General features: G+C 36.7%; 1 protein-coding gene across 8 annotated transcripts; it reads left to right on the forward strand.

Annotated features, from left to right (window-relative positions):
- Positions 1-157: 157 nt before the first annotated feature.
- On the forward strand, positions 158-14007 carry LOC135583554 (KH domain-containing protein HEN4-like). 8 transcript variants are annotated; one of them, XM_065128930.1, is made up of 11 exons: positions 180-283; positions 2792-3533; positions 3816-4283; positions 4559-4813; positions 4990-5301; positions 7053-7132; positions 7220-7325; positions 7401-7560; positions 9779-9839; positions 11488-11562; positions 13746-14007. In XM_065128930.1, exons 2-8 carry the CDS (start codon positions 2826-2828, stop codon positions 7557-7559), a joined length of 2088 nt encoding a protein of 695 aa, XP_064985002.1. In that variant the 5' UTR covers positions 180-283; positions 2792-2825; the 3' UTR covers position 7560; positions 9779-9839; positions 11488-11562; positions 13746-14007. The 8 variants fall into 8 exon arrangements, with proteins under 8 accessions (XP_064985004.1, XP_064985005.1, XP_064985006.1 ...); XM_065128935.1 differs by having other exon boundaries at positions 208-283; positions 2812-3533; XM_065128931.1 differs by having other exon boundaries at positions 281-419; positions 2812-3533.
- The last annotated feature ends 179 nt before the right edge of the window (positions 14008-14186 follow it).

The following is a 14186-nucleotide window of genomic DNA, read 5'->3' on the forward strand; positions in this document are numbered from 1 at the left end:
CGTTTTGGTTCAAATCGATGTGTTTAGAACATTCTCTGAAGTTGATGCGATGGGCGTTCGAACGCGCACTGCCAGCCTCTCAGGATTTGCCACGTCGGAAAGTAAAAATAGTTATCAGTGTCTCGCGTCACCGCACGGTCCATCTGCGATCGCAAGTACTTTCCCGTCAGTGTTTGTAGTCGCGGGTTCCGTGCGGCTCACGAAAGCGCGTCGCGCGGCTCGTTAGGTTGGTTTCACTCCGACGGTCTCTGCGGAGAAGAAGCGGCCGCCTCGATCATCAAAGGCAGGAATTCGTTTGTTCTTCTTCTTCTTCGGTTTCCCCTCGTCTCTCTCTCGCGTACCAAATCAGCTTTCTTGAGACTCTGCCGGATACTAGGGTTTGGGCGCTTCTGATATTTTCGCTATTCTGCTCATTCGAGGTTAGGGCTCGATGTTAGTTATGTTCCCGATCAACAAGACGGTAAGACGGTCTGATTTCTCGAGAATGCCAAATAGATTCTTTGTCGGCGAATATCGGAGGAATTTTAAGGAAATTTGCTTCACCCGATCGCGGGATGTTTTTGTTATTAGAGACGCTTGTAATCTCCATTTAAATCCATTCATGGATTTTGAACTGGAGTAAGATTTCTTGATATGTAGCAAAGTTTCAGGATGTATCGCAAGGCAATTTAGATTCATTAAAAAGGGAGAATAAATCCTACTTGATGGGCTAGACGTTTAACAGCTCGCATTCTCCCAGCTCAGTTAGAGTGTTTTTGAGCGACTGGTTGATGATGATCAATTGATTAAGAAGGATATTGTAGGATTTGGTATATTAATGCGTAAGGGCGGACCTCCCTGCTTGTGGGTGTAAGGTTGCATATGTTTATCCTCATCGGACCTTGCTTTGGCAAGAGCCTCGCGTCTTCGTATGCCATTATTATTTTATATCGAGTGAATTTTGGCAAAGAATTTACTTGAAATAGTGGGAATATTTGTAGTTTGTGGAGGTGGGCATGGTTCATTGAGAGTCTTGCTATGAAAGGCATCTTGGTTTTCACAATTCTACATAAATATGACATCCAGTTGTCCTCAGTACCAATAAAGCATCATATTCTCTCTTAATGCTGATGATTTTCATGATCTAATCAATTGAGTGGACAGAGTTATCTTTTCACTTACTCTAGGGACACCTCACTACACATTTTTTTGGTGTGGACATAGTTAAAATTTTAACCATCTTACTACAGTACTTAAGAGCTTATTGTAGCATCTGAATTCTTGAGTTGAAGCAAAAGGAGTCTTTCATGAAGGACGACTGGTTGGTTTTTGGCAGGTGGTTTTTCAGTCAGATAGCTAATCGGTGTAAGACATGAAGAGTGTTATGTCAGACAGATTAAAACATTTTTGTGGTGTAGTCTTAAGAAGAAAGTACTCTGTTAGGTACAGCTGTCTTGCATGTTGAGGAAAAATAAAGTTTTTTTGGTGCATGCATCCATTAATTATTCATTTTGTGAACGGGGATGTAAGAGAAGCTTTCTTGCATTACGTGTGGCACATGGTGATGTTGACACATCTGTGCTGGTTGACACAAGTTAAAAATTTGCCTGGCCATGTGTTCATACAGTTGACATGGTTCAGCATGGTTTGGCCTGTGCCATCCAATGTTGACTAGCACAACACTCTTTGGTTGTGTCTATCTAGGACCAGGTTTTGTCTCTGTTCAGCTGAATAAATGTCTATGGTGTTGTAGGTGATTAGTGGGCAAGAACACCAATGAGATATTGAGATCGTTACTTGTTTACAAGATGTGGGGCACTCTGAAAACAATTTTTGTGGCAAGGTTTGTTCTAGATATAAGGTGCAGCAAGTTTTTAAAAAGCTTCCAAAGTAGTGCCTGCTGATTTGCTTGCTCTTGTAGATTCTCATTTCATGTGTTTGAGTTTATTGTACATCTCATCATTGACTTGCTTTATGGTTCATTTGTTTCTGGAAGTTTCTGTCAGTTACTTGTTCAGTCAAAATTTTGACTTGTTTGGTGTCATGCAAAGGCATCATTATACCATGTATACCTTTGAAGAGGCCTCACCATAATAATCCTGTCTCTGCAACTCCCAACAAACAACTGATAGTAGGGGTGTTGCATTCCTTTCCTATCAAATATGCAGGGGATTATCTGGCTACTCCCTTTTATTTTTCTATGCTTTGCTTTTGGCACCAGCTTTGGGAATAAAAGGTTGCATAACTGATGCATGAAAATGTTGAATCATGACCAGTACAACTGTCACTTGTTACTGACTGTTGTATATGATCAAGTGAAACATAATTCCACGTTTTATGACAAATTTTCATGAAATAAATTAATAGAATAATTCGTTTAGTTTATCAATCAATTTTTAAGATGCCATATCGTTGCATGGTGACCACTAGGTGGCTTTAAAGTCTGAAACTTTTATATTTCAGATGAAATTCACCTGACTTAAGAGTGTTTACATGTGCTGGCTCTTATATATTGCTGCTTAATGGTGCCACTATTTTTCCATGATTCAAATTTGACTTGCTTTGTGACTCTTGCATGGTATTTTGACAAGGATGATATAAGTATGTGGTTGAAAGTCTAAATCAATCTAACCCAATCAAAACAAGATAAAAAATTTAACTAGTTCTAAGGAAATAAGATTCTGTTAGATATCCTGCTTAATTCATCTAGCTCTTTGTCTTCTCTGTGCTCAATGCTTTATGGTGTTCTGCTATTATTTAGAATGTTTTTTTTCCTTTGAATTTAAATTGTTGCAACTTGTTTTCATATTAGTCTTTCTTCTGGTGGATCAGAGGCTGAGAAGCAGATGGCATTTCCATTGCTACCATCCAAGCGTCCTTTTGAACAAAATCCCTTGGAGCACACTGGGAGGGGTAAGTGGAAAAAGACTGGACCTTCTATAACACTGCAGAATCAGGTGAAAGTGCCCCTAGGGGCTATTATCTTCCGAATACTCTGTCCTGCTTCAAAATCTGGAAGTGTGATTGGTAAAGGTGGAGGTATTGTAGCAAGGATACGCCACCAGACTGGTGCAAAAATTAGACTTGAAGAAACTGTTCCTGGATGCGACGAGAGAGTTATTGTAATCACTGGGTTGGAGAAAGATGCCGAACTTGGCAGCAAACATAGTAAAGAAGATGATGAAGGTGCTGGTGCTGTTGATGGTGTTGAGAGTGCCAAGGAAAATACTGATAATATTGAAGGGGCAGAGGATTCTGCTGCTGCAGATAGTTCAAAATTAGATGGAGTACCATCATCAGCAGTGAAGGCACTCGTACTTGTTTTTGAGAGATTAATTGAAGGTGAATCAGAAAATGATGATGAAGATGACACTAATAAGAAGCATTCCACTGTTTCTGCAAGATTATTAGTTCTGTCTGGCCAGGTGGGTTGTGTCCTTGGAAAGGGTGGGAGTGTAATCAAGCAAATGTCAGCTGATAGTGGGGCCCAGATTCGGATACTTCCTAGAGATAAACTTCCGTTGTGTGCTTCCCAACAGGATGAAATTGTCCAGGTAAAGATTATTTTTGGTAATATTTAGCAGTTGTTTATTATGTTATTTTGTCAGATTTGGAATGTTAATTATTTCTGCAGAAAATCAGATGTATTTCTATCTGTCTTTGTCATTGTTCAAATTTTGTTTGTCTCCTTTTCCAGTATCATGTACTGTCTCTTTCTTAGTGTCATGATTTCTTTTACCTTGTTTATTTTGTATTCACCAAGTCTAGGTATTGAAGAGAAGCTTAGCATGGCAATTAATGGATAATTGATGAAACTTTGTCTCATCATTTTGCAGGTAACAGGAGGGGTTGAATCAGTGAAGAAAGCACTTCATTTAGTTGCTCAGCAGCTTTTGGATAATCCACCACGAGAACATGATTTGTTCCCGTCATTGGGTTCTTCTGGTCCATCGTCTGATCCATTTGCTTCTATTCCTAGGGCAGAAGGCCTTCCACCACCAAATTTTCATTATCCCCCTCAAGTACCACCTTTCTCAAACAGGCCTCATGACATCACGGACTTTCATCCAGGCATTGGTCCACCTTTTCCTAAATTTCATGAAAGTGGACCTCTTCTGCAACCCCAAGTTTCTCCAGAGCCAATAACTTACAGGTTATTGTGTTCCAATGACAAGGTTGGAAGTGTGATAGGAAAGGGAGGGAACATTGTCAAAGGTCTTAAAAATGACACTGGCTGTGAGATCAAAGTTCTAGAGACAACTCCTGAGTCAGAGGATCGTATTATAGTGATATCTGGTCTTGCAGTATGCTTCTTTCCCCCTCCCTCCTTCCTTCTGACTCCTTGTAGTTGCTGCAACATTTGAGACCTTGATTTCATGGCTTCATATAGCACTTCAGAATTTTCTGTTAGTGTAGCCTATTTATTTTTGGCTATTCTATCTATATTCTATTATATTTAGGATGGGAACTATGTCAAGAGGAGGTTGTATTTTTAAGTTCGTCATGCTTAGTCATTTTCTATTTAATAGTGTGATGAAGGATAATGCTAGGTCTCCTAATCTGATGATGGTGTTTGTAGCTTCCAAGTGATAGGATAGCGCCAGTGCAGGATGCAGTTCTTCGTGTGCAACATAGACTAGTAATGGCTGTACCTGATACGAAAGAGAGCACTGTCTTGTCTAGGCTTCTTGTTGCTTCCAACCAAACTGGTTGCCTTCTTGGCAAAGGTGGTTCTATAATAGCAGAAATGAGAAAGCTTTCTGGAGCTCATATTCGCATCTTGGGTAGAGAACAGATCCCCAGGGGCGTACTGGAAAATGATGAGGTGGTTCAGGTATGTTTTGGGTTACTATTGTGTGAATATATGGCTGCTGCATCCTTTCTCCTGGCAGTTTCTATCTAAATTATTTGGTTTGGGCTTTGCCTCTGCCTCTTTCTGTTTTTGCAAAATGTCTTTGTTTTTGCTAAATTTTGTTCATCACAACAACATGACATTTGGATTCTTTATAGATATCTGGTGAATTTGGAGCAGTTCAGGAAGCTTTGTTGCAAATAACTGCTAGACTGAAGCTTCATGTTTTCCGTGATAAATTACCCGCTATGAATCCCAACATGCCTCCTGCTTTTGTTGAGCAATTACCTCCATATGGTTTTTACATGGGAAGGAGGGAGTCTTCACCTCCCAGGTTGCATCCTTATTTGCCACCATTTCAGAAAGATCCTGTTGGTCACCCCTTTGAAGAAAGATCTGTCTTTGCTCATCCAGTTCATGGTTCGGGTATTCCTCTCGGTGTTGAGAGACCTGCATCATGGCCACCTCAGGTATCATGTTTTCTGTGTTATTTTTATTGATATTACAGAAATGGTAATTTTCTTACATGTAGTTTGCAGCTTAGAGAGGCTAATACTTGTTTTTAGAACTAATGACTCATGTTATGAAGTATTTTTGAGAATAATTGATAACCATTCTGTGGTTGCTTTTATTTGGTTACTTTCTGCTAGTCAATAAGAAGTGCAGGTTGCAGTGCTTTTTCCAGTCAGACTTTGGCTTGTAATGTAGAAAACATATATTGTATATATAATGCCTTGCAATATACCGGCCCAGGTAGTACAGTGAAGTGATATACCAACATGGCTTGAAGTGTGCACCATTCTACACATCTGTTTGTCATACATGCCGCAACACTTGCTGTAATACCTTCATCTATTCTAGTAATAGCTGTTTGGGTACAAATAGTATGTAAATAGCGATATGAAAGCTTGATTGGGGTAATGTAACTGGCTCCAAGATATGAGTTGATTTTGTAGGCTTAACAAATATGGAGTTATAATATGACGCTACAAATAGTTGTTTGAATTATAGTGTTCTTTTGTTTTTAGAAGGCTTGTATTTGTCTCTTATCATATCTCACATATTCTATGTCCCAAATCTCAGTCCAGTATTTATAGTGGTTCTTGGGAGGACTTGTTCGGTAGTGTTAGTGCCATGTGTTGCCACTCACTTGTGCCTACTGGTACAGGTCCAATTGGAAAAGAAGAAAACGAAATAGTACTGGTATGGGGAGCTACCATGGTGTCTGGGTTGTTTGAAACCCTAAGCCAAGCTCAAGGTTGATGCTCACTGTTGGGATGGTATAGATAGAACAGTCATTTGTCTCGTGTATTTAATTAAGCATGAACTTTTTTATTTTAAGATGATACTGTTTAAAACTTGTTATGATTCGTTGGTAAGGAGCAAAATAGACCAGAAAACTCACATGTTTTAGCTGAAAAAGTGGTCCACGTACCTGGTTTGCCTGGATTAGTGGTACGGATGGTATATTGTGAAATGCAGAAGCATATGATCTATTTATTTGTTTGGTTAAACATACTATTGCTGTCAGTCAGTTTCATTAATCCAAGACTGTTGGCTGATGATTTCTGTTTGCCTTTAGTTCTGTGTAACTTTCTTAAGTCAATTGGATTTTTGTTCTGAAATCATGTGCAAGGTGATAAGGAGCAAGTTTTGTTCCATTATGAGTTGGCTTTCTATTTCATTTCATGCCCTGCTAGATTAACTAGTATAATATTTACAATTCTCAAGTTCTAATGAGAATTGTTTGTTTGGAAGGTGGGGGTTGAAATTTGGGTATTCATATGGACATAAAGATTCTCAACACTGTAAAATAATTGCATAATATCGGTATATGGTGTCCTGGCATGATTAGTTATGTGGGTTCAGTTTTTTGGCCTCATCTTCTGGTGGATATTAAGTGAAGTTTAGGCATATTAAAGTTCTTTTAGAAGTCTAGCTTTTGGTGTAATGCTGTTTTTATTTGTGCAATGATGAGGTTTCATTTTGTTCTGGTGTACTCTTGACTTTTCTTGTGGCATAATGCTGCTCTTAAAAGCTAAATTTAATCTTTCCTTGTTATTTATTTTTGAGTTTCATTTGTTGATAATAAGAAATGGTAAGCATATTTATCTCAGTTAAGTTTGCTGAAATAGAACTTGCTTTTTAACATGTTCTTTTTTTAACTTTTTTTTTTTTTTTCTGTTCTAAATCATTCTTCAATTTTTGTTAATCAATTTAGGGTATGAGGGATGTTGGTGGTCCCATGCTTTTGCCTGATTACCCAGGAGATCCACAAAGAAGGAAGGGTAGATTTGCTAGGTCTGTTTTTCCACTAACTTCTTTTGGTATCACGGCAATCATTCATGAAAAGCTGAAATTTCTTTATTTCTGTTGGCTTTTATGCAGTGGAAGCCAGCCGGCCCCTATTACAAGTGTAGATGTTTTTGTTCCTCGATCTCTTGTACCGTCCATATATGGTGAAGATGGAGGCTGTCTAAAGCGGATCCGTGAGGTTTGTTTGATAATTATGTTGTTGCACATTAAACTGATTTGTTCACCTTAATGTGCATTTTCCCCCCATTTTCAGATCTCAGAAGCCAAAATTATCATTACTGAACCCAGACCAGAGGCTACAGAGACGGTGATCATTATATCTGGAACACCAGAGCAGACCCATGCTGCACAAAGCCTCATCCATGCGTTTGTACTGAGTGAAACTGTTCCTTTAGAATCTACCAAATCTTGAGGTGATGTTCTGTCTTTCCGTACTTGATCTTTCTTGTTTTCACACTAAGATTCCTTCATTTGTAGTAGGTACTTTTGATGCTTCATCTCATGGACATGCATCATATGTTGCTGTTCTAATGTTGTTTTGATTTGGACCTTGGATTGTCAAATATCTAATCCACGATTTTTTGGCATTCAGCACTTTATTTTGGCCTCAGCCAATCAAGAAGCTTCAAGAAAGGAAGAAAATGTTTTCATATTAGAGAGACCAAAGGATCATATTCCAGTCAAACAATACTAGTTTCTTTCCTTGAATTTTGCAGATACTAGTATTTCTGGAGAGGATTCACAATTAGCTGAAGGAGTTAGTTTATCCTGAAAAGAAACAAAGAATATAAAAAAAAAATCTTTGTATGAGCAGAATTTAAATTTGGTTGTTCTGAACTCTATTGGGAAGATAATAAGCATGTGTTTGTATTTTTTTATGGATATTGCATGTATTAACAGTAAAAGTAGTATGATATTTTGAATGTTACACTGAAATATTTAGTGCGGTAATAGGTTTTGGTAGGATGAAAGAATGGTGGTGAGAAATTATAGTTTTTGTATTTTTAACTGATAATGGTTCCTGGGTTTCCATAATTAGTAATATATAGATGGTTAGGGATACATGTTCTGATGCTTTTATTTGTCTTGATCATCATTTTTTATTCATTGGATCTTCCTAACATTGATCTTTCTTTCATTATTTGTGGTGTTTGTGTCAGTATTCATCTTGATTTGCTGGCATGATGAAGATTTTTTGACTGTAGAGTGAAGGTTTGCTTTTCTTTGGTCAAGTGGAAGTAAAAGAGGTCTCTGGTGGACCTAATTCTTGTACTTTTCTAATGAAAAAGTTCATGTTGGTCTATAAAATAGTTTAACTTTAAAGATTGTTGGAACCAGGACTATGAAGTCATATTGCAAAACAGATTTATTCTGTGCCACTTCAATTGATCTTTGATCTCTGTTACAAACTTAATAACTGGGGAAGTTGATTTTGATAAGTGGGGATGATTGGCAAAATAGGTTTTATCAGTACAACTGAAGTTGAACAAGGATAGATTGTGTTAGGATACAACATGCTGATGGACAAGATTCAGTCGGAAAACCCATCTTCCCTCCTTGGAGAGTTTGTATACCATTAAGTGGAGTGGAGTTACGAACATTATATCTTCAATTGCAGAACAATTCTGTAGCCCTTGTTGTGAGTCAATATTTGCTTTAAGTGGACGTGCTGTTGAGTGATCTAAAGACTACTAAATGTTTTGCCTATTTTTAAGAGTGAAGTGTTTGAGGCCATTCAATATTTTTAGGATAGCAATGCTCATCCTTTGCTATCTGGGCTGAAAGGTTGCAGGTGTTGAGACATTTAACACGCTGATGGCCAAGGTTGTCTGACATAGGAAGCGAACTAAGAATCATTTCTATCAGTTAGGTTATACTTAGCGGGCTCTGGATTTTAATTCTTTTAGTCATTTAGTGAAATTGTCACTATAGAGGCCACTCGTTTCATCATTGCTTTTTGTTTACCACATTATGCTAGGGAAGAAAATGAAGTTGCATACACATTTTGTTAATTTAAATCCTGTGAAGACATATGAATGTTATCAGATATGCAGAACAAAGAAGCTTGAAGATTTCTTCAACAATTTTTTTATTATACTAATTTTGATGACTCATATTTTTGCTAGCCATTGATCACAAGTCCATAAGTATTAGATTTTTTTTTCTATTAGTTTAATTATTTATTGAAAATTTGTTAATTGTAAAAGATCCATTGGTTTGCAAGATCTATGCTAATGCAAATTTAATGGAAATATCATAAAAGGCTTCTCTATTACAGTCTAGCTGGGTTTTACAGCATTCCAATCGTATACAACTTCATAAATGTTAGGAACATTAGATGTGAATAACATTTGCTTTCATCAGAAGTTAGTTGTATTAGTGATTATTGGTTTAGTTTTTCTTCAAGTCAGGTCTTGTAATGATTTTTTATACCTCATCATATCTTCAGCAGTTCGGTTGGAAACTATTCTGGCCAGCATATGTTGGGTTCTAATTCAACCTTGACCATGAACTTTTTAGTGTGATTCTATGATTATAAAGTGATTTAGAATTTAGGATTGGCATGTTAAAATTTTGATTGTGACATTTTTATTGCTTCTTCCGTATGTGTGCATTATGTCGCCGGTGCAGTGACAAGTGATCTTAATGCAATCTTGGATGCTATTGGATATCAACCTGCTGTATTTTAAAGGTCTTTCTGGAAAACTTGCCATCTCCATCTCCTTTGCACTAGTTACTGTTTTGATTCTTAGTGCACTTATTATCCTGAGCTTTTCTTATTTTAACATATTTAGATACTCTACCATGATTTGGGACAAACTGAATTATATGTTTTAGTTTATGTAATTTAATATGTATTAAATAAAAAGAGGTGGATATAAGTTATTCATATGGAACTAAAATCAGTCAGTAGACTTTGATATCACTTCATCTCAGCTGAATGCGTAGAGCTTACTTAGAAGCAAGGTTCATCATACCATGGGTGTACTGTTCAGTATGGTTGGTATGTACCGGTTTAATAGGGGACTGGTATAGGCGGTACATATTGGTTTGTCAGTATGCCCCATTGTACTATACGTCGGTACGGTTCAATATATATCATATCGATGGTTGATCGGTACACTGATATGGACCAATAAGACGAACCATGCTCAGAAGTACATTATTTTTTTTCTTTTTGCTTTAGTTAAAGACATTCTTTTTTACTTCTAGTGCTTCATTTTCTTTCCCCTTCTCTTTCTCTTTTTTATCATAGCAAGTGCGGCAATGTTGATTTTCAACATCAGTAGATTCAGAATGATTAGGGTTGGGATCTGGTTGGTTGGTGGCTGCCGTGGTTGTCCAAGATAAACATGGTCGTGAACAGTTACATATCTATTAGTTTTTCACATTTTCAACTGTAATATGACCTTTCTAATAGATGTGTCTAGATAAATGGTTGAGCGCAAATCAGGGCATGGATGCATGCTGAACATTAGGGACCGTAATTCTCTTAAAAGTAGAGTAAGTGTAATATGAGAAATATAAATAATCAGCTGTTGAAATAATTTTGTCCCAGGGCTGGAATAGGTCAGTTTGTTTAAATTTTGTTTTTGAAAAAAATCATCTTATTTTTAAGGTCAAGCTCAAGGTTTATAATTTTGTACCGCACCGGAGTATTGAGCTCAGCTCAGTAAGGTACGGTTTATCGAGCAGTACGTTCTGGTGTACCGCTCGATATATATATATACATACATATATATATATATATATATATATATATATATATATATACATACATATATATACATACATATATATACATACATATATATACATACATACATACATACATATATATACATACATACATACATATACATACATACATACATATATATATACATACATATATATATAAGTTAAAAGAAAAAGGCGACGTCCCCTTGTTTTTCTGCCCGCGTGGGGAGAAGAAACGTCACCTCGATGACGCTGGTTTCTTCTCCCTGCAGCGTCGCCGAGACTACTTCTCCCCGCACGGATGAGGAGAAGTCGTCGAGGCCTCGTCGCCTCAGACGAGGAGGAGGCGACATCTCGGTAGCAGGTGGTCCATATATCGGTCTGCTGACGGATCGGTACGTACCACCTAGTATGGGCGGTATTATTCAAAATTAAAATCCTTAGTCAAGCTAATAAAATCATGCTCAACTTAATGAAGTGAGTTCTTTCTGGATATAATTTCCCTTGGACTTGAGGGCCCGAAATCCTTTATTTTTGTTCCTTATATGCATTTCTCCTCTTTTCCTTTCGTTGGATGAGCATTCAGATATTTAATTGATAGAGATAGGTGCACTTTGCAGGTTTGTTCTAAGAGAATATTGATTGGGCTTCTTCTGTTTGCTTTAAAGAATTTTCCCTGCAATGAGAAGTGAAAGGTATAATTTTCATATATATATATATATATATATATATATATATATATTTTTTTTTTTGTAGTACTATCTAGCCCACATACCAAAATTTCAGTAACAGCATGTTTGTTCTTGTATAGGAACGTCATGTTTGTTAATGTAGTTGTTTAGAGTCTAGACCACCTTTTTTCTCTGTATCTAAACTGTTAAATTAATATTGTAAACCTTCCTGTTTAATTAAAATATGATTTATCTCCATATGTTAGTCTAACTCATCGGCAAAGTATCGCCTGGTTTCCCCTGCATTAGTTGGTGCAAGAAAGTATACATATGTGAACAATTAAAGGTTTCAATGCAGTATTCATAGTTTCTACTCTGCAGTTACTGAGTTGTCTTCTTTTTCCTTTTTCTACTTCAATTTCATCTGTAAAAGTTGTCATTTTCAGAAGTCAAAACAAGGTCTCAACACGTAGGGCTAAGTTTGCATGCATTAATCCTACTCGGACCCTTCAATGGTGGAGCCACGTACACTGGGTTCACCCTTTTTGGTTTAACCTCTAAATTGAGGTGATAGTTTCTCTTTATATTGATTTTTAACCTATGATCAAAGACGAAAGAAAGAATTGATCATGTTCTATATTCTGCAACATGCGAAAAACATCACCATGTTTATTCATGAATGTTATTTAAGAGATGTGAGGATATGCCTTGTTTATGTTCAAACGTGTATGAGTTTATACTGGCTAATCTTATAGCTCAATCTCCAAAACTTTTGGTTCTTCGGCACCTCAATCTATTTTTCTATTCAGCAACTCCTGGAATACCAAAATGTGGTATTATGTCTATTTCCCATGCAATTTAGGTCTTAGCACCTTATTAATAGTCTGAATTCTGATACTATATCTGATGTACCTACGTTAACTTATGAGTATTTCTAGAATTGGACAAGTGTGTATATAAATTATATAAATGCTACTGTTCACTGTGATGCATCCCTGTGTTAGCTCGATTGTTGACATCTCAAGTACAGATCATATGGCTACCAAATTTCCAACTTTCGCATCATCCAGTGGTGAGAACCTGAAGCAGTTTGCATTGTGCCCACTGCTTATAGGCTTTAGGTAACCTTTAGGCAGAAACTTTATGTTGTACAGCACCAGAAAGACCTGAACTCTCCCACCACTTGGAATATGATATTCAGGTTTTGCTTTCTATAAGTGTGTTACACGGGATCCATCTTGCACATGATTTTAATAGCTCATATTTGACCCCCAATTAGTTCATATCGTTTTTCATTCTTCCTAGCATCTAACCACATCAATTGACACCACTATTTTGCCATTTCTCATGAATTAATTTCGTTTGCTTCCAGTATAGTTGGTGTCCGAATCCAAAATTCTTCACTTATCCAGTTGACTGCAACCAGTGCACGCTTGACTGTTTCTCTCAACTGGTGCTTTTTCAACTTGAAATTCCATGCTTCTTTTATTAGTTGAAGTTTTTAGCTTGTTCTCCTTTATGATATTTTTAGCTTGTTCTCATAGATGCTTCAATATTGATTATAAGAATCTGGTTACCGTGGTCCAATTTATTCTTTTGATGGATATTTATTGATCTTGTCTAGTCTTCCATTTCCTGGAACATTGTTGTGGCCAATATCCACTTTTTTTTTTTTTTTTTTGCTTGTCCTTGCGAGGTATCTGTTGTAATGTAACCTAGCTTATTGGGTACTGATGGAATCCTCCAAGATATTTTCAAACTTTGAAGTTCAAAGCATGGATACCTTGAAACTTCTTGTAGGGAAATAGTTAATCAATTTTTTTATGAAAATTCTTGCCTTTGAGGGTTGACGATATTTGATCTTTTTGTCTGATGCTTGTTGAAAATATTACAATTTTTTGTCAGTTGTTGATATCTCATAATTAAAACTCAGCCTATGGACTTCTGAGACTGATAGGAACATGGAGAATAGCATGTTTATCCGTTTCTCTCCATAATAAAAGTGAACAATTCGTTTTATTAGCACTACTTATGACCATTTTACACTAGTGAACATGAAGTATACTTTTGGATCCTACTCAATTTTTTGATATGTAGTAAATTCAGAAGGATGTTTTGTTCATAATTCTTGTGGAGATGTGTGCAGGATTTAGCATGAATGATCTCATGGTTTCCTTCTTTTTTACTGATTGCTGTCATTTCAATAGGGTTATTACTTTGTGATTGAAATGGGCAAAATAGCATTCACGTGACCTGGTCTCTGATGGGTTCCACAACTGGTTTGTTTTGGTGAAATGCCTCTACTCAATCTTGATTTTTCCTTCAAGGTAGTCCTGATGACTTGCTTATATTGTTAGGCCATCCACTTTTCGATGTGAGGTACATGCTTGGGTTGTTCACGTCCTCTTGATACTATTATTCAGGGTTCCCATGCTGTTTTTAATTTAAAGAGAACTTATTTATTTCCAATGCCTACTATTTCTTTTTTATATCAAAAGCTAACCCGAAATAACTGTTTAATTGTATGTTCTATTATAAGTTTATAACATGACATGCATTAGGAGTGATATGCTAATAGTTAATTCTATTTACATGTTTTTCTAGGGCACATTGTTTTGTGCATTTACCAAGAAAATAGTGTGAACTAT

The sequence above is a fragment of the Musa acuminata genome, chromosome BXJ2-10, assembly GCF_036884655.1.
Source record: "Musa acuminata AAA Group cultivar baxijiao chromosome BXJ2-10, Cavendish_Baxijiao_AAA, whole genome shotgun sequence".
Classification (NCBI taxonomy): Eukaryota; Viridiplantae; Streptophyta; class Magnoliopsida; order Zingiberales; family Musaceae; genus Musa; species Musa acuminata.

Coding starts and splice junctions, on each gene's coding strand:
- LOC135583554 (XM_065128932.1), top strand. CDS start 2,826: ATGGCATTTCCATTGCTACCATCCAAGCGTCCTTTTGAACAAAATCCC. Junction 3,534..3,815: donor AACAGGATGAAATTGTCCAG/GTAAAGATTATT, acceptor ATCATTTTGCAG/GTAACAGGAGGGGTTGAATC. Junction 4,814..4,989: donor AAAATGATGAGGTGGTTCAG/GTATGTTTTGGG, acceptor GATTCTTTATAG/ATATCTGGTGAATTTGGAGC.